The sequence below is a fragment of the Protopterus annectens genome, chromosome 2.part0 (genome assembly GCF_019279795.1).
Source record: "Protopterus annectens isolate FY-2018-M chromosome 2.part0, PAN1.0, whole genome shotgun sequence".
NCBI classification, from domain to species: domain Eukaryota; kingdom Metazoa; phylum Chordata; order Ceratodontiformes; family Protopteridae; genus Protopterus; species Protopterus annectens.
Window position 1 is genome coordinate 147,359,708 of NC_056728.1, and position 21,923 is coordinate 147,381,630.

General features: G+C 38.6%; 1 protein-coding gene across 3 annotated transcripts in view; it reads left to right on the forward strand.

Annotated features, from left to right (window-relative positions):
* Nucleotides 1–21,923, forward strand: part of SATB2 (SATB homeobox 2) — a 419,213-nt gene that overhangs the window by 346,621 nt on the left and 50,669 nt on the right. For all 3 annotated transcript variants that reach the window (XM_044060638.1, XM_044060639.1, XM_044060640.1), the window contains one exon: nucleotides 2,622–2,819. In XM_044060638.1, coding sequence (XP_043916573.1) covers nucleotides 2,622–2,819 — 198 coding nt within the window. The remainder of the gene's footprint in view (nucleotides 1–2,621; nucleotides 2,820–21,923) is intronic.

Sequence of the window (21,923 nt, forward strand, 5' to 3'; positions counted from 1 at the left end):
GAATAAATGTCTCTGAATAGTTGTGTATCATGGAAGCTGCTACTATTCTGGAAAATCATGAGGTTGTATCTCTGATTAATGAAGTGGCCACTGCCTTTTATGGGGTTCTAAGTAACATTCTCGTTGTTGTGACTTTATACAGAAAATTATACTTTATTGTTCCCTGTGATATAGTACATACAGTTTTACTGCTTTTTTGTAGTTTTTATTCTGAGTTTCCTGTTGACGATTAGTACGTGACCCCTGCAATAGCAAGTTTATTCCTTTTCTTCTGTCTTTCATTTGCCACACATGTCCTAATGGTCCAGAACCCTTAAGAGAAAAGTCTGATTACTCTGGCATGGAAGGGCTTGGCACGTGTGGGACCACATAACTGTTTTTCAAATGCATATGTGGTTTGAGGGGATTTTATTTTATATGCAGATCCTAATCCCTTTGATATACCATATCACATGTTTGCCAGTAAAGTGTCAACATAAATCCTTTGCACATATGTTGGTGGTCACATGTATCATATCGCTCAGAAACTTTATTTCTTCATTTAATCAGCATGGAAACCAGTTTTTGCCTTCAGCACTACAAGTCAATGAATGTTGCCTTTAAGCGTTCAGCTGTGACAGCTTATTTTTCTTTGCACAGAATAATTTTATCATTGGTTGCTAATATTGCTATACATAACAATGCTTGAGTTCACTATTATAGCATATCTGTGAAGCAAATCAAAATTACTGTTTCATTAGATGGTCTCCCTGAACACAATATTGTAAGTTTGGTCTCAGCAAAGCCCTTTACTGTGGAAATATGGCTTCAGAATCATTAGATTTCATGTCTAGTGCCAAATCTCTTAGCATTTTGTTTATTTCAGGAGATTTGTTTAAAGTGTGATGATCCCCACATCTTTTGTCCTCATTTCTGGCTGCCAGCACCTTCTCTTGCCTACTGTACTGTACTTTACAACTATCGTAACATAATGCTTTGTATTTACTCACACTACAACTTATCTACATTCTTTCCATCGGTATTACTAGCTCACCTCTGAAATGCACTGCCCTACAATTATCCCAGTTGTGGTGCCATCCATAGATAAACTAAAATATATTCCGAGTCCCTTTGGTGATAGCTAGCAAAACAGCCCAAGCCCAGAACTGAGTCTGACTCTAAAGTACAAGTCTTCTGACATCAGTCCTTGCCAACATCCTTTGTTTCCTCCCTAATAACCAATTTTTGGTCAGTTTTCATTTATCTGAGCCTTCTTCTTTTCCACTGATTTCTCTGTCAGTATTTTGTATTGAACTGTACTGTGGCTTTGCTGATTTTTGGAAAATTATATTCTCCCATTTCATGCACTTCTGCTTTCATGGTGATAAAACTGTTGCAAGTTTGAGAATGTGAGCATCCTTCCATAAACGTATGCTTGTGCCTAGTCAACAACCCATTATTGTGAAAGGACTGTATATAGTGTGCTTACAAAACTTTTTAAGTTACCTCTCTCATAATTACATTAGTGGCTTTGTATAATGGCTAAGGTGCTTACCTCAAAGATACAAGGTATGGGGTTTGATTCTTGCCCTTGGAAGGGAAATTGGCTAGGCTTAAAATGGCCTACAAGGGCCTAGTACTTAAAACTATGAACCTATGAATTGTCAGGAAGTCCAGTAGTTTCCTAAGTCACTGCTTTAACTCTCCTTTTGTAGAGACATTGTTGATGCTTTCTTGCAGTTGATGACAACCTCATATAGTGTAGTTGCAAGTAAATGTTGTCTTCATGAGTGCCTGTTGTGGGCAAAAACATTTTGTAAACAGTTGTTCAGGTGTTATTCTCCGGTTAGTACATGTACTGATTTTACTATGTTTGTGTTTATGAAGTGCAGTTCAGAACCTCAAGTCATTAGAAAAAATAATGAAGATGCTGTTGAATTTGTTGAGTGAAATTACACAATGCTTATGCAGTACTTCTTTAGTAATGGAATGTAAATGTACAGGAGTAGAACTGGTAATAAATAGCACACTCTTTTGTCTTCTCCTGTTACGGGTCACCACAGCGGATCACCAGTCCGCAGACTGATTGGCAGTGGGGTTTTTACGATGTCGAGTCGGCAGCCCAGTGCCCAACCTTCACAGAAGGCACACACACACACACACACACACACACACACACACACACACACACACACACACACACACACACACACACACACACACACACAAACATGCACCTACCTGCATGTCTTTAAAACTCACTTGACCGCATGGAGGACATGCAGACTACACACAGAAGTCTGTCTAGCCAAGAATGGAACCGGAGTACTGCTAGCTGTCTATCAACAACGCTAAATGCTGCACCATCATGGCCTTCCAAGTAAATTCTTGCAAATTAAAAACTCCAAACCATGCACTGTGCATTTTAAACATAATTTGAGCCTCGGTATATTCTCATGTACACTAGGCCATATGATGCAAATGTTATTTAAGACACTTGAAGGTAGAGATGTATTTTATCAAAATTGCTGTAGCACATTCTTCTCCAGTCAGATACAGATGATATGTTGCAGATGTTAAAGCCATGACTTATGCGCAGAATACACCTAGCATTAGTAGTAATTTTCAATGTCTTACCACAGGGTTGGTTATGTGAGCTTCTCCGCTGGAAGGAGAATCCAAGTCCAGAAAATCGAACACTCTGGGAGAACCTGTGTACTATTCGTCGGTTTCTAAGTCTCCCACAACATGACAGGGATGTTATCTATGAAGAGGAATCGAGACATCACCATAGCGAACGTATGCAGCATGTTGTACAGCTTCCTCCAGAACCTGTGCAGGTTAGATACATCTTTAATTATTCCAAAGTGAGAAGTAAGGATGGCTGTTGTGAGCTAAAAATGTTTTCTTCATTTAAATGTTCATGGGATCCTATTCTTTATCAAGAAAGGTCTCAAGAGTCAGTTTCTTTATCTTGCCATCTTGCATAGTTGTAAGTATAACCCAAAAAAAGGAAAAAAATCCTCTCCGCTTGAGGTAAAATCTGAAATTCAATAAGAGCACAGATTTCGAGAAGCTTTGTACTAGAATACATTCATTAAGTAACATAAAATTTAAATAAAAAACAAAATAAGAGTTTTTTCTTTTAATTGTTTTGTTACTTGTAAGACTATGAATTTCGTGTATTTAGAGTCGTGAAAAATGTAATTGTTTTATGTAGGAAAAATGAATCAAATGCTTAAAGAATGTATATCTGAACATATTTCTAATATATGTAGAACAAATTAATACCGATGTTTTGGCTAAACATGTAATTGATAGTGGAGATGACCCTAAATACACTCTTAGAGGTATTACTACCATTAGATCAAAAATTAGAAAGGTTGATATATCTTTAAAAACAGAATGTGCTGAATATAAATGGATAAACTATTTCAAGCAAATAAATACCCAGGTTTAAATAATACAATTATTATTAAATTATTTCGCAAATTAAGTCTTTAGATATTTAAGTTTATATTTTAGATTTATAATTAATTATTAATTAAGATGGTTTAGTTACTTGCTGTGTGAAATGCGATCATATAATTTCTGTTTAAATTTTATGCTACTTAATTATTGTATTCTAGGACTGAGAAAGATTGTTTCTTAAAAGCTTTGCTCCTGATAAATTTCTGGGTTTACCTCAAGCAGAGAGAATTATTTCCTTGTTTGTGGTTTGACCTGGTCTTTTGGTTACATCCTCCTTAGCTGACAGATTCTTTGTGCTGTTTTATAGTTTTAAGTATAGCCATATCCTGAAACTTTTTTATGTTTTTTGCAAATATTTCATTATGAGCAATATATTTATTTATATATATATATATATATATATATATATATATATATATATATATATATATATATATATGTTTGTGTGTGTCTATGTGTGTGAGACTGTGTACATGTAAGTGAGTGTGTGTGTGTGTGTGTGTTTGTGTGTGTGTGTGTATGCGTGAGTGTACACACACACACATACACACACACACACACACACACATATATCTTTATATATATATATATATATATATATATATATATATATAGAGCTATAGCTATAGATATTGATATAGATATAGCTATAATTTGTCAGGTCGATGGCACTTATTATCGTGTGGTTAAACGGAATGCGATAGTTTTCAAAGTGAGGACTTTTCATTTCTCCAAAGACCATACCAGAGCTATAGCAAGAGATTTCTTCAGGAGTACACCCATTTAGTGCCTCTCCCCATCAAGTGTTAATGAAAACCAATCTTAATTTCAATTGCTTTTAGACAGCTTGCAATTAGCTTCCTATATTTAAAGGGTGGTTTTACTACTTTTAAAGAGACAGTGCAGTTTGACAGTTTACAAACTGTCAATTAACTGATACGTATTGCTTAGCTGTAGGGTGGGAAATGTTTTTTTAAATGTTTGATGCCCCGTACAAGTTGTTGCCTAGAGGGGTAGAGTGTTTACCCCACACCTGCTAAATCTATAAAAGCTATCCTCCAAGCTGAAGAATCAAATAGTAGGCTAACTTATCTGGTGAAAATGGGGGTTGGATGGTTGGATGGGTGAAGCAAAGCATTCATCTACAGACTTAATGCATTCCATTTAGAATGTGTTTAGATCCCATGCTTGCTGGAAATGGCTTGCATACAAAGAAGTGAGAAAACCTTGCAGTGATGTATCATTATGAAGTAAGGCAAATCTGATCTAAAAAAATGCCTGCAAACCCTTGAGAATATGAGTCAAATATTTCAGATTTTTTTTAGATGAGTAAACTGGCTTAACAATACATGATCATTATGAATGGTATGCTGCAAACAGGAAAATACGTTTCTAGTGTAGGAAAATACAAGGAGCATGCTTCATGTGATATGACAAGGTTTTGGCAAAAAATGGAAATGGACTCACTTCTTTTGGCAGCTGATACCTGCGTGTTGCCAAGACTTGGAGAAGTATACAATTCACTGTGTCCAGAAAGGTGGTCCCGTCATTTTCAAGTCAAGATATATTAATCTGGAAAAGTCTGTCAAAATGCAGCTTTATAGGCCAAAAATCCTTCATCCATGAGGTCCAGTAGAGAAAATAAAAAAGAAAGTAGAATGTTCTGGAGTTTTTCCAGGTCTTTTTCTACAGAGGCCCTGTGTGTTAGCACTGCTCTTTGAAGCATGTGTCTATATAACTTTAGTAGTTATGGAGTTGGCAGATTTAAGCAGATTAATGTAAAACTTCATTAAATAGACTAGAACTTATTTAAGAAATGTCCTGTAACCCAATGGAAGAACCATTTGGAACCTGTTCATACCCACTACAGATTAGAATAGAATGCTGTGGCCCTAGGTTTTATGCTTACAAGGAAGTTACAGTAACTGTGTAATAACTTTTTATCTAGCTGTGAATATGACCCCTCTGAAGAGTCTACATTTAACAGTACAAAAACAAATAATAATCAGAAAAGGACCGCTTCATTTTTTTTATTTTTATTTTTTACATTTATAAAACTCTTTTTTAACATTCAGGTGTTGTACACATAATGTAACTTGCATTGTTCATGTTTTTGGCCTAGGGAGAATGTGGCCTGTGCAAAAAGATATAACATTCCAAACCATAGATTATCACGGAATGAACTCCATAAAATGCTAAGCATAAAACAAAAATAAATGCAAATATGTAGGGAATTTTAGCTATGGACACACAAAGGGTAAAACCATGGCATTGTAAGTAACTGAGGAACAGAAATAATTCCAGTCATGTTTTTCCTAATAGGCATATTTATCAAGGCAGGTGACCACAGGCAATATTTATTTCGTAGTCTAATATACTGTGCAATCTGTCGAGCAGTATTGCATAACAATGCAAAATAAGTTTACATTGGCTTACTGACACAATTCAGGCCTATCAGGTACCAGCTTAGCACCACTTAGTATGCCATCACAAAATATTTAAAACTAGTGTTTGAAAGACACTTGTTTTTGTCAGTGTGTTTTGGAGATGGGAAATGTAACAGACTTAAATTTCAAAAAGATTACAGCAAACACAGCAAATACTAACAAACTGTAAAATATACTTTTTTGTTGTGGATTGCTATGCCATGATTTACTTAATTTTAATTGTTGTGCAATGTTAATTTCTAATTATTTGCTGCAACCTTGCTGTATGAATTGTCATGTGAAACCATTATATCTTACAGTAAACCAGATAAAAATACTCTTTCAATTAAAATGATGCGTAAATTCATTTACAGTGATGTAAGTTGCATCAGGCTAAAACCTCACTAAATTTGTATTCCCTAATATAAATATTTTAAATGCATGCAGAAATCTAACAGAGCAAGGATAGTTCCAGAAATGTAGCACATGGCCAATCACAACTCTCTAAACTGACACAAAGACACAACATAATTATGTGATACCCACAAAAACATTATTTCTGCTGAAAACAGAAAAAAATAGCTTATGTTTCTTGATACTTTTTACTAAGCTGTAGCAATCTCACATTTATACATACATTTATATAAAATGTGCAGAATGCCTTCATTAAAAAAAATACTCTCACATTTTCTGGGGAAGGCTATAACTTTTTCATCCTGTACATGTCTACTAGTTTTAATAACTAACTGCATATTTGCTTGCTTATTACTCTCTGGCTGTGGTCTTGGTACAAAAAGATTGTTTTATAATGCATTTTTGAAATTAGACTTTGCTCCTATCTTTGTTGGCTTGTATATCCCAGTAAGTAACTAAGAAGTGAGTTTTTAAGGAGTGTAATAGGAAAGGGATGTCACATGTTCTTACTCATAAAGGTGACTGTACTAGCCCTGCTCAGCTTGCAAATGTACAGTTCACATGAAACATCGGCTGGATACACCCTCTAAATATGAACTTGTCTCTCCTATTGGGAGAGGCAAGCAAGTGAAAGCCTTGATACACTCACCCCCCTTTCAGGCCACCCATACTTGGATCTTACCTGTGCACCAAAGGCTCTTTTTGTTCTGCTTTCATGGAAATACTCTTTTTGTAGGTGCAGACATTGGGTTTGCTGAAATTCTTTGTCATATGGAAAATCCTAAATATCCATTAGTAACCAACAGTCTATGAAGCTTCATTGCTTAAATCTTTAAATCTCGCTTCTTTGGTCTTATATTCATGACACATCATGAAATTCATTGTTATTGGTGTTGGTAGTCGTGCCCTTGGTGGCACTTTTGAATTAACATGTATGTGGTTGTGTCTATCAGTTTTTCATTTGCCTTGCCTTTCAACATTGATGAGAAGTGGAGCATTTGGGACTGCAGAAATGAAGGACAGAAGAGGGATACACTTAATCTGGGCAGGGGACATTTAAGAGCTGACAAACCATACCATCTTTTCACACAGCTGCACAGGAATTTTGTAAGAATTAAAAAGCACTTTTTATTAGGAGCTGCTACAAAATTTGCTTCCTCCACAGAGCCTCAGCGGGGTAAAGTCTGTATCAGCTAAAGGCAATTAGCTCAGTCTTTTGCAAGAATAGAAATAGCCAGCTATTGATATTTCTACAGAAACTGCCATGAAGTTATAGTGATGATGACGATGCTGCTGCTGCTGCTATTGAAAGACACGCCCAGATTAAAATAAAGGGCATATTTACAGAGACCAATGTAGCAGACATGTACTGTCTTCCTACTGTGAAAAGAAACTTATCTTACCCAGAAAAGAAACCTTACAAAAAGCTGCTTACTGAATCACTTCATTTGTAGGGTACTCATGTGACATTTCTTCTAGTGGTAATACTGTTCATACCAGAGAGAGTGAAATTAGCAGATTAACTGAGAACCTATGGGAGAGCAGAAAATGTGCACCCCTCTACCCTATGTGTGATTGTGCACCTGTACCCACTATAAAATATTTCAGTCACCTGGAAGACCCTATGTAGGCCACTTACTCTATCAATGCACATCGTTTAATGGAGACCTCTGGTGTCTGTTGTTGCAGCAGCATATACTGTGATTTGCAGTGCTAAATTTCATGACTATGAGTATCACTGTTTTTCTACCACATGATAATTGTAATACAGTGCAGAAATGTCAGCATTAATATTTCTAACAGAAATTGTGCAGATCTGTAGAATTCTTCCTACTGGTAAGGAACTCCTAAATCTTAAGCAGATGCCTTATTCTCACTCCACCCCACCCATCTCACAAATACACACACACACACGCACACATGCACACACTCACACACGCACACACGCACACACACACACACACACACACACACACACACACACACACACACACACACACACACACACACACACACACATGAACATTTAAATACTTACATGTGCATATGCATGAATAAACACAGACAGCATGAACACACAAGCACGCGCATGCATACACCTGTATGTCTTATCAGTATCTGATACCTGCATTACTGATGCAGTTAGATTATTTCAGTGTTCACATGCATATTAGGAAGTACACTAAGATGTGTTAAGTTTTGTTACTGTAAAAACTGTTAAATAAAGTGAAATAAAATGCACATTTCCCTCAATGTAATAAATTTTGTTGGTAAATCTAAGTGTTAATTATGTTTTAGTTTACAGTGGCTTCTAAGAGTTTGTGTACTTCAGCAAATGAATGAAAGTCCTCTGAATTAACCCATCAACAATTTGAGTGGTAAATACACTTTGCAGTTCATACAGTATCACATGCGAATGCTGTGAATGACAGCTCTTTTAACCGGACCTGCTCAATGTTCAGTGACGTTTGCCAGAGGTCTGGAGAGATTCTGCTTAAATCCAAAGTATTCACTGATAAAATTAAAAAATAAGTATTTTTGAGTCTTCTTTGCACTTTGTTGACTGTATTTCATCATTTTTGCTGATTTTTACCGTATTTTTCTGCACTTTAAAAAGGCTGTTTTGTTGCCTTAAGTGACTAGTACGTAGCATAGACTAGATTCAGATCTGCTGATTCTAGACTGTATTGTTACAAATGAACACTATTCCAGCCATCTTACATTAGGAGGGCCCTTCCTGCACCCTTGTGTAGTCTGAGCCTCAATCTGAGTTGAAGATTACTGGAGGAATGCTCACTGTGTGCTTTCCCATTGCTAGTTTAGCTTAAACATGTTTACTTTCATTTGTATTTAAGCCTCACATTTGCAGATAACTGTGCACCATACAACAAGATTTAGCGGTGACATGTATAGACACAAATGCCTTGAAAGGCAATTTTCTCCTAGAAATCTGCTAGTGAACCATCCCAAGCTTCCACACAGTTGTGCACTGAAAAGCATTGCCATAGTTTTCAGATAGCAAAATTTGGTCATACTAGCCCACTCCCTGCAGTAATTGCAGTAAAAACTCACCAAATAAGCCCATAAGGCAAAACAGCTCAAAACCAAATGTCCTGGTCATAGATGACTCCATAGTGAGACACACAGATGTCCCCTCACCAGGCTGGACAAGGAAAAGGTCACGGTCAGCTGCCTGTCAGCTGCCAAGATCCATCGAATCAAGCACGCACTCAAGTCACTCAAGAACAATTACCATTATGACTCTGTCATAGTACATGTTGGGGTGAATGACTTGAGATGTACCTGCTTGACCTATATGAAGAGAGACATGACTGAACTCTCAGATTATGTGTCCCTGGCAGGTATGTTCCTAGCCCTAAGCAGCATTCTACCTTCACCCAGGATGATGCCACAATATAGAGAAAAAAATGATTGAATTCAACAATTGGTTTAGCTTATGGTGTCAGTCCAAGGGTATCCAGTATCTGTCAACCTGGGAAGACACGGTTGACAGACCTCGCTGCTTAGCCAGAGATGGTCTTCACCTGTCTCCTCTAGACTTTTGGATACTGGCAAAGGCAATTGCCCCTCCCATAGTGCCTTTTTTAGGCTATGTCAAAACAACAACATTTTTGATGTAAAAAAATCCACTCAAGACAAACTCAAGGTTATGTTGCTTAATGCTAGGAGCCTAAACAGGAAACTGCACTCCCTGGAAGCACTCCTCACCTTGAAAGATGCTGACATCTGTACAGTCACTGACACTTGGTTCAAAGCCACAGAAAGCACCCCGGCTATTCAAGGCTACAATGCCTTCCACAAGTTCGGACCCCAATATGAGTGCAAAAGAACCAAAGGTAGAGGTGTATCCATCCTCCTTAAAGCCAAAAACATCTCAAGACTGGTTAAACAGTATGACTCTCTTGAGCGACTCCAGGTCCAACTAACTATGGGTAAAACACCCTACCACATCATTGCTAGCTGCAAGTCCGCACCATGAACCAAGAGAAGCACATCACCTACCTGGACTTAGTAGAGTCACTCACTAATACAGCCAAACAGTTTGATCGTGGGAGATTTCAACTATCCTTCCATCAACTGGGTGGCATACATGAGCACAAACATGCTTGCCCTGAAGTTAATGCGATTTGTCAATACAAATGCCCTGGAACAGCTAGTTTGCACCACTACAAGGGGCTCAAATGTCTTAGACTTAATATTCACCAACATGGGGGGGGTCACTGCTCTACCCCCTGTATGTTGCCCTCCCTGGTAAGGTCAGATCATAAATCTGTCTCATTTGAAGTAAGATCAGACCTGACACGCCCACAGGAGCAAAAAACTGAAAAATTTCTCCAAAGCAAAATATGACCTACTAGGTAATGATATAAAAAGTTTCAACCCCCTGCTAACACAGCCAACAATGACAGCTAAACAGAGGAGTACACAAGTGCCCTGTATAACCACATAAACAACTGTATAGACTTGGTGGACCGGATCAAAACTAGGTCCCCAAAGAAACAGGCCACCCTGGTGGACCTCAAGTACAAATAGGTTATATAATAAAAAGGAAAAATTGATGTCTGAGAACAAGATGGAAGTTATTCAGCAGAAGTAGACTACCCTCCACAGCTTGAGCAAGCAAATAAGATATCTTGTAAAATTTCTAAAGCTAGTCATGAAGCTAAATTACCATCCCTAGGTAAGGATAATCCTAAGGCATTCTTTAGCTATGTCCAAATTCTAAAAGGGAACGCCCAACTGTGTGCTGAACTTATAGTGGATGGTACCTCTCACACTGAACCTGAGGAATTTGCTGACCTGCTAGCTGACAGATTTGGTGCAAACTTCACCCACCTCTCCCCACCAACCATACTCAAAAACTTACCTGACACCAGTCCTCTACTTAGTGTCTCAAACAGCAGGTGATATCCGCACATTCCAAGGCCAAAAACATGGCCTCTATGGGACCAGATAACATTCCAGGCTGCCTTAACCTCAGTCTGAGCACTGCGTTTGTCACAGCAGAGTGGAGAACAGCAACAGTAATCCCCCTGATCAAAGGTGGGCCATCAACAAACCCTGGTAACTATAGACCCATAAGTCTAACCAGCCTTATCTGCAAGGCCAGGTAAAGAGACATCATGGACCAATATTGGCAGCCTTCAAACTCTTGACACAATCCAGTTTGGCTTCGTTAAGGGTAGATCATTCTTATTGAACCTGGTGGACTTCTTCGAGAATGTCACCAAAGCCCTAGATGAGGGCAAAACAGTACATACTGCCTATCTTGACTTAGCCAAGGCTTTTGACACAGTCCCCCACTCGGGTATCATTGAGAAACTCTTCCAGCTGGGCTGGGGAGTACCCATACATTAATAGATGGGTAGCCAACTGGCTCACAGATAGAATGTATACTGTCAAAGTTGGGGATTCCACCTCTATCAGTAGACCAGTTACCAGTGGCATACCACAAGGGTCTGTGCTGGGCCTTGTACTGTTTGGAATCTATTTCTTGGAAGTCCAGGTAAAAGTAGATGGCCTGTGGCTTACCAAGTGCACTGATGATTGCAAACTGGGCACAATCATAGAGCTCAAGTTGATGTTAACATATTACAGAAGGGCTAACACAGACAAATGATTGGTGCCAAAGGCATGGACTAAAACTACATGCAAAAAAGTGCATTATTATCCCCTTTGGCAAAGAGGATGTCCCTGCAAATTAAAATAGTGACAGCATCCACTTGAGGATTTGGGAACACAGGTTGACAGTGATCTAAACTTTGATTACCATGTGTCCACAGTGGTAAGGAAAGCCTTCAATGTTGCTCATCTCATAACTAAGGAAATCATTTCCAAGACTAAGGATGTTTAACTCCTCTGTACTAGACCCTCATCAGACCACTAATAGAGTACAATGCTCCCTTCTGGAGGTACCTCACTGACACATGTAGCAGTTGGAGTGACCACAGAGGTTTCTCATCAAGAAAATTTAGGGCCTCCAAGATATGACTTGAATGGAAAGACTTAAAGTCCTGTCACTGTACTCTGTATCCTACAGGCTGCTTAGAGGCAACTTGTGCCTGGCCTACAGAGCAGTCTGTGACCCTGCCCTAATGGAAATACACATCTGAAAATCAAATGGGACAAGAGTCACTAACTCCAGGGATCTCAGCCTAGCCTGTGACATTAACAGAACATACTAGAGAGACAGATATACCTCCCAGAGATTGCTGTTCCTCTGGAATAAACTCCATATTGATGTGAAGCAGAGCAATTCAATGACCTCATTCAAGTGCCACCTAGACAATTGGATGGGAGACCATAAACTCACCCTGGGGATGGCATTTATGTCCCTCATGGACAAGGGTATTCGGTGCTTATCATAGTCTTGCTCTATGAATAATGACCATCTAACCAATGTCAGTTAGGGAACACAGGCATAACATGGCTAGGCTTGTAAAGGCCCTAGGTTCATTAGCTTAGTAACTTGATATGAACCTATGAACCTATAAAATACCCAACCCAACAGCCATTGTAATTTTTTTGAGAGACAGTACAAAAAAGTCCTTCTCAGAATTCATTTCTACTATCCCTTTTGGCAGCATGACTTGACCTGGCTGCTGTAGTTCCCCCCTCAAACAGATAACTCACACTTTTTCCACAACCATTACTAACCCCAGCAAGGCAGAAAAGTGATTAGGAAGCATGCGCCAGTTACTATTTTATGTGTTTCCATTTTGTTCTCTAACTTATATGTCACAGATAACAGTACAGCATGTATCCTTGTTGGCTTTATTTTCAGTTAGTTTTTTTTATTTATTTAGTAACTTGTTATGAAGAGTGAGCTGGCTGATCAATTTACATCATATACACGTTTGGAAAATAAAAAGTGGATGCAAGAAAATAAATGGTTCAATGAGTGTATAATAACAGAATTGACATGTATAAACAATGACAGTCAAGTAGTAAAATTAGTAAAACATTCATAAAATAAATGGCTGTGCTTAAATGTGTACTGGCATGTCAGAAGCTGCTGTGTTCAATAAAGGTGGAGTGAATTATGGTGAAATATAAGGTGGGCAAAAATGGAGCAGAACAACCACCTTATTAGCATATTGCACTTTACAACACTTCTCATTTGCATCTCTTTATTTTTAAGGCCACTCTCATTAGCTTAAATAGCCTCCATGAATCTCACCTTTGCAACACTCATTTGTAAACATCATGGATATCCCTATCGCATTTGTGCAAATGATTATAAATACCGGCCTAAACAATAAATATAGCTTGGCTGTATGATAAAAATATGGATGGAAGGTAGAACACAAGAAGAAGGAATGTTATTTGTGGACACCATGAATTCAGGGGAACAGATAGGCTACTTGTTTATGGCTACATTTGGACTGGGGAATTGTTATATTCAGTATGCTGTAACCCTTAAATTGTGTTTGTTTTTATGTTTGCATGGGGTTCAGAAACAGTTGATGAAGAAAAGGAATATGTAGCACAGATATGCTGTATGGGTAAATTAATGAAATCAGTGCATTATTTGATTTTGGAAGTTCATAACATTTAAAAGAAAGTTAATACTCCAATAAGCACTTCTCTGTGAAAGGTAGCATTTTTATTCAATTGTACTGGCAGACTTCTGAATTTTGTTACGTTATTCATGATGGTTTGTGGTTTTATTTTTAGTTTGTTCACCTAGTATAGCCCACCACTGCCACAGTTTTCCTGTCATTCCTTCATATTCTTACAACATATGAAATATGAAAAACCACAGACCACTTGATGTCTTCTAAAAACCAGCTCTGTTATTCCAATACAGATGGGCAGGCCCTGTGGGTTTTCATGTGGCTGTCAGCCAATCAGATCCTGGCATCGGAAAATGACAGTTCGAAAATTCCCCTTTCCATTTTTTCTCCACACTTACTTTGTTTTTTGTTGCAGACTGAATGCCAGCCTTGAATTAAAAAAATCTTTTGTTTTTAATATAATGTATCTTTCCCATCTTTTGACAGAGACAACAGAGGCCTTACACAAGAAGCATGAATCATCTTATTTTGCTTGTCAGGGGTGAAAGCCATAACAGTTGCATTAGAAATCTCTCTACGTATTGCTGCTGTAGGCAGCTTTACCTAGTACGCCTGTTCATCTGCTTCTGGTTAGCGCAGGACCCTAACACATCTGAATGAAATATGATGCTGATTTGTATTAACCCAGGTCGAGAGCACACATCAGCGCAGTATCTGTAGAAACTGTACATACTGAGAGCCATCTAAGTGATTAATATAATTTGTCCCACATGTCTTATTCCACTTAACCTTACAGATTTCACAGTTATTATACTTGTGATAAGCAGTTTTTAATTGTAGGGTCCTTGTGGGTATAACATCATCTGAAATAAGTGAATTACTTGCTTTGGCATAAGATTAACATCATTGGTTGTCACTATTACTATAGTATGTGCACTCTAAATTACTTTAAAAATACCACACATAAAGTTTTAGTCTGGAAATTCAAGTTGTTATTCCATACCCTTACTGTAATGCAAATCACAACATTGCAAACAGTAATGCACCTCTGACTTTATGTTTTTTATTACCAACAGCATGTAAGTGACTGTTTAAAATTTCCATGCAGTAAACCTTTCATATGTGTGTGATTATGAATTAACTCTGGGGGGTCTTTAATAGAAATTAAATTATAGGAACTGGGAAGGGCATTACAGAGTAGGAAGTAGTCCATTTTCAGTTATATTCATATTCATATTCAGTTCATATTCAGTTGGGGCGGCACAGTGGTGCAGCGGTTAACGTTGTCACCTCACAGCAAGAGGTTCTCAGGTTCAATTCTCAGCTGGGGTGCCTTCTGTGTGGAGTTTGCATGTTCTCCCTGTGTTCGCGTGGGTTTCCAAAGACATGCATCTGGAGCATTTCTCCCTGGGCCTCCGCTGAAAACAGGCTCTGTGGAACCTAGTCAGACATTCCCAGTCAACAAATGTTAAATAAAATGATATTTCATTATTAGAATAGCTGCCCCTGGCAGCTGTTTTAAGCCTAGCCAATTTCTCTGCCAAAGGTGAGAATCAAACCTTCTACCTTGCGTCTGTGAGGCAAACACCTTAACCATTATACCAACCCACAACCCCAATTATGCTAATAATAGCAATCTGCATTTCCTAGTCAACTTGTGTAAGAAACTGTGAGTAACATGATGAAAAAGCTATTAATATGAATCTAGTGAGGGAATCAATCATGTCCTTCATGCTGTCCTGTTTACAATTGGGATGCTTTTTAAGAAACACATGCTTTAAGTTCAGTAAGGACCACGGAATTCAATAACTGTTAGCTGTATCATTTGTATAAGAACCAAGTACAAATTCATGAGAAGAAAGACCATTTGCACATAACAAAAAACACCTAGGACTCGGATTCAAACACTGGAGGAGCTGAGTGGGTAGGGGTGGGAAGGAGTGCCAATCATTGGCTTACCCATTTGGGGGGGGTATGTTTTTTTGCCTCCGGTATATTAGTCTACCAGTGATAGGGGATGGTGCAGCAATTGCAGGGCAGATAGCCATTGAATTTGATATGGGGAGGGGGGCTAATTGATGTTTTGTGGTGTGATGCACGTGACATTAAGCAGTCCCACCATGTTCGTGTGTAATAAAAATCTGTGGAACACAATGACAGGCAATCCTGTCGATCCATCAATAGCACTTTAATTTAGTGCTGTCTAATCAATAGGAAAAAAACAAAATGAGTTTCACTGATAGAGAAATTTTCTTTTTTCTTCATCGTTGTGAAACTTAAGAGTAAGAATATTTAAGCACATTGGGGTGCTTGCTCCCCTGCAAAAATACTTACCTTCGAGGTTCATCAAAACTCGTTTCACTTTTTCTTTGTCGATTGGACAGCACTTGATTAAAGTGCTGTTGATGGGTCACGTGTATCCGAATGACAGCGTATGTGATAATACAGTGTTGCTATGCAGTTTCTTTTCTATTTCCCAAGCTGCCAAGTGTTGCGGCAGTCCCAGCCACAAGGAGTGTTACTGGAAACACTAAGCTGAAAGTAGAGCAAAACTACACAGCTGATGATCAGCTGGGAAGGTAAGTGAAGGAAACAAATAACACCTAGGAGAGCTAATAAGCCTCCTTTATAACAAATGATATTACTTGGTTTACAGACTTCCACACCTTACCATTCGATTTGTAAGCATTTAATAAAATCATACCACTTACCAAATTGAAGCTTTGATGTTTATGCATTCAGAAAACACTCTTAGCACTGTTTTTTGCATTAAAAACTCTGCATGTTGTATATTATGAAAATTAGGTTGCAGACAAACTGTGAGGATAGAAGAGCATCATACTTCACAAAGACTCCTTTAAGACCATTCCCTAATTGTCTCCAAATTTGCATCTGACAGATTCCTTGTTAAAGACAGAAGTAGGCATAATGGGAAACTAAAAAAACAAACAAACAAACAAAAAGAGATAAGACTGCCTGCATTATCAGCAGACGCTGGTTCCTTTTCTGTCTTGTAAATGACTCCAGAAAACCTCACATATATTTCTGATTTATCTGTTGAACATGCTGCTTGTCTCCATTGCATCCATGGATCCTTGGCAGATGCTACACTTTAAGGCAGAACACTTTTACTGGCAATCTAGGTGGGCCTGCTAACTTAACATTGCCTGATACTGATTTTCAAAATCAGCTGAACAAAATGTACCAGCTTTTTCAGTGGTAGATCACATAACAGTGCAGAGTGGAGCTTGCCCTTTTCTCCGCTATAATGAGATCTCTGAGTTGGTATATATAATTAGCAGGGTCTGTTGAGCTGCATAAGGGCTTGCCTTTTGAATCTTCGTGACTTGATTTTAGTGGTATGATAGGTGTTCAGTGTTTTGAGTCAATTTATTTTACAATGTTTTACTCTTTTACTACTTGGCTGTCTTTGGGCATACAGTTATGTGTCAGTTTTGTGGTTATACATTGGCTGTCTTTTGTGTATACCCTTACGTGTCAGTTTTGCGGTTATACATTGGCTGTCTTTGTGGTTATACATTGGCTGTCTTTTGTGTATACCCTTACGTGTCAGTTTTGCGGTTATACATTGGCTGTCTTTGTGTATCTACTTAATACACTTACGTGTCAGTTTTGTGGTCATAAATTGGCTTTGTGTATACACTTATGTGTCAGTTTTGTGGCTATACATTTGCTGTCTTTGTACATACACTTACAAGTCAGTTTTGTGGTTATACATTGGCTGTCTTTGTGTATACACACGTGTCAGTTTTGTATAACCACAAAACTGACACGTGTATACACACGTGTCAGTTTTATGGTTATACGTTGGCTGTCTTTGTACTTGACACTTATGTGTCAGTTTTGAGGTTATACACTGGCTGTCTGTATATAAACTTACGTGTCAGTTTTGTGGTTATACATTGGCTGTCTTTGTGTATACACTTATGTGTCAGTTTTGTGGTTATACATTGGCTGTCTTTGTGTATACACTTACATGTCAGTTTTGTGGTTATACATTGGCTGTCTTTGTATATACACTTACATGTCAGTTTTGTGGTTATACATTGGCTGTCTTTGTGTTTACACTTACGTGTCAGTTTTGTGGTTATACATTGGCTGTCTTTGTGTTAACACTTACGTGTCAGTTTTGTGGTTATACATTGGCTGCCTTTGTGTATACACTTATGTGTCAGTTTTGTGGTTATACATTCATACAACCTTCTATTTTCTTAAAGCTACTTTTTATTTTCCTAACATGGACATGATATAATGGATACTTTTGAACATCTGACATACACTCATTACACACACACACACACACACACACACACACACACACACACACACACACACACACACACACACACACACACACACACACACACACACACACACACACACACACACATGCATATTTTTATATATATGTATGTATGTATGTATATATATATATATATGTATGTATATATATATATATATATATATATATATATATATATATATATACAGACATATATAAATAGACATCCTACAGAAAGGCCTCAATGACATCAACGCCTGGTGTCAGAATCATGGCCTTAAGCTCAATGCCAAAAAATGTGTCATCACCCCCCTTGGGAAAAACCCGATACCCTTGAATTACCACATTGATGGTAGTCCAGTGAACACAGAAGGTGTTATATGAGATCTGGGAACACAGGTTAACAGCAACCTCTCTTTTGACCACCACGTTGCCACTGTGTTCAGAAAGTCCTTCTATGTGGCACATCTCATTACTAAGGGTTTTGCATCCAGGAAGAAAGCGGTCATTGTCTCCCTCTACTCTTCTCTCATTAGGCCAATCATCGACTACAATGCCCCATTTGGCATGTACCTCACTAGACACCTGCAACAACTGGAGATGCCACAAAAGTACCTCACAAAGAGAATCCTAGGCCTTAAACACTTGTCCTATGTGGACAGACTCAAAAAACTCCAACTATTCTCTGTCTCATACTTAGAGGCAACATCTGCTTGACTTACAAAGCCATGTCTGACCCAGCTCTGTTAGAAATGCTACATCTAAAGAAATCCCAATCCCTCCACACCAGATGCTCCAGAGATCTCAACCTCATTACCACAATCAACAGAACATGCTGCAGGGACAGGTTCATAAGCCAGAGACTGTCCATTCTATGGAATAGACTTTCCATACATGTCAAGCAGAGCACTTCACTGGCCCTATTCAAGAAAAATCTTGATGAGTGGATGGGAAATAAAAAATTCACCCCGGGGATCACTCCAGTGGCTCTATTAACAGAGGCACTAGGAACTACGGTTGGGTGGCATGATGCCAGGGTAATCCTATGGGCTGGGCCTGTAAAGGCTCCAGGGCCATTAGCCTAGTACACACCTATGAACCTACATATATATATATATATATATATATATATATATATATATATATATATATTCTTCCTGAGTTGCCCTTCCTAATACAGACAAGCTTCTGTTTTTTGGTTACTACCCTTAATCCTTTACTATGCGTACATGTAGCGCATGTTGAAGGAAATAAGTCAGAGAATATTGAAGATGCAGATAGCCTAAGTGCTTACACTTAGTGCGTACTCGAGGACTCTGGTCTCCGAGTATAGAAAATACATTAATGGGTAAATAAGAAGTATAGGACACACAAATATAAACACTGCATTGTACTCCTAAGCGCTTACACTCAACGCTGTTTAGGAGGAAGGCAGTCTCCGAGCTCAGATATCACAGTTTGCTGAAGCGCTTTCTCTAACACATATTTGAGGAGGTTATTATTATTTTTTTTTTCTCTGAGCACAGACAGGCCAGAGAGCCTCTGCTCTAATTGTTACTGGCTATGGCCAAATAGTTTTTTTGTTTCTTTTTGTCAATCAGTACCCTGCTACTAATAAATAGAATAGTTTATTCCTATGTCGGACATACTGAAGAGCGCTCTATGGCTAGCGCCCAATGCCCAGGGTTACTCAATTAGTTGTCTTCCTTTTGGCATTGGAAAGTAATTTGTTGATGTGACAATTGTGTCCTGTGGCTGCATCAGGCACATATATATTTGCTTATGGTTGCTTCAATTGTATTGACTGCTATGTCCTATATATCTGCTTTTAATAGTTAACTCCTGCCTAGCATTACTTAGAAATGCACCTTGGGAATGTACTGTGATAGCTGTTACTTGTCATTGTGTCTGGCTCATATCTCAATGTTAATTGCTTGCCTCTCTTGTATTTCACTAATATCTGTTATCAACTGCAGTAGTCTAGATACTCCTGCCTGGCATTCATTTGAACTGCACATTGAGAATGTTTTGTACTGATAATTGCAATGTATTGTAAGGATTTGCAAGGTTCCCTACCTGTTTCTGCATGTATAATTGTTTTTGTTTCTACCTGGCTTATGTTACCAACATTTAACCAGAACCTGCATCCTTGTTTAGCCTTAGCTACAGTAATTTTATGAGGTAGTATATAACCTTGTGTAAGTGCTTGTTCTTAGTGCAATTCATACTTGGCTTACTCTATGCTCTTACCTAACTGTATTAAGCTCTACACTGACACCCAACTGGACTCTTACTAAATTGTATTTTTTTTCTCTCTCCACCCCACATAGCTATCGACCTCCCTCCTTCATTTATGACCATGAACCTACCTGCCTGGTCAAAATGGACCCCCTGCTATTAAACCCAGCTATCTGAGCTGCTCTTTGGAGATAATCCTGTCTAACTTCTCCAAGTCCCTCTTACAAAAGGGCTCAAGGAAGTACGTGTATTTACAATCCTCAGTGTAATGAACTGCTTTATCACCTGTTCTGGTTTGTGTACAAAAGGCCCTCTCCCAAGCTAGGCTTCCAGCAGCCAGGCCCTGCTCTCCCCTATATATAAACCCCTCCACTCCGTTGTTACTAAACACTACCTTATCCATTTCTTACCTTTGTACCTTCCCTGCCAACTCAAATTTGTAACTTTGTCCACTAGGTGGCGCCTTTATTTGCTTGTCTTATCTTTCCCTCTCTAGTCTCCAACCCCTCACTACTGCTTAATATTGATGTCTCTTTTCCTACTATCCCTGTCCAATATATAACTGATCTTGTACATACCCCTTATCACCCTATCTCCCTTTCCCCTCACCTCTATTCTGCTGTAAACAGATTCTTGTAGAATCACTACCCATTCACCTGCAACTGTCCAAGAGCTCCACTAAACTCTGTAGCTTACTGATTGTCTCTTGATTCTCACCCTTTACCTGCTCTAACCCGCTCCATTCGCCCTGCGGGCTCACTCCACTCCCCTCCCTACCCCCAATTCTCACCCACCCCCAGGGGTCCTACCCTTATACTTCTATGGCCACTCCCCCTTCTTGGCTCACCTATCACACAGTACCTCACCCTCCTTCCTATCCATAACCTATTCTAGTCTTCTAAAACACATACTCTTTTTCTCTTTTCTTCATCCACTCCCTCTCTTCCTTCCCACAATTTCTTTTCTATCCTTTTAACTACCTTCATACACATCCCTATCACCATGCCTCCACTACTAAGCTCTAATAATGTAAATCATATACTCCTTTCATCACCTCTTCCTTTTCTTATACTATCTTACCTTCTAACATCATATGGACAACTTAGCCTAAAAGACACACACTCTGTCACCCAATACACTAGCCAACCTTCCCAAATCACATTCCAGCCATTCTCAAACTACATCTCTTCTCCTAGCTACCTTCTACCAAGATTTCATAGAAAGTTCCATATTATCTACAATAACCACCTAGATAAAAAAAACATCTTACTTCTACTCCAAACCCTCTGACACCAAAATTAGACTACTTCTCTCATTCATAGCAGGTGACATTCATCCCAACCCTGGCCCAAACAATACTCCTACTATAAATCCCCTACTCTCTCCACCCTCCTGCTCTACCTTTCCATCCAACCCCCCAAACTCTCTCTCTATAGCTCACCTAAATATCTGCAGTATTAATAATAAAATTGCCCAGCCCCATGCCCTGCTTGATATCCACTCATTTGACATACTTTGCGTAACTGAAACTTGGCTAAAACCAACAATCCAAGA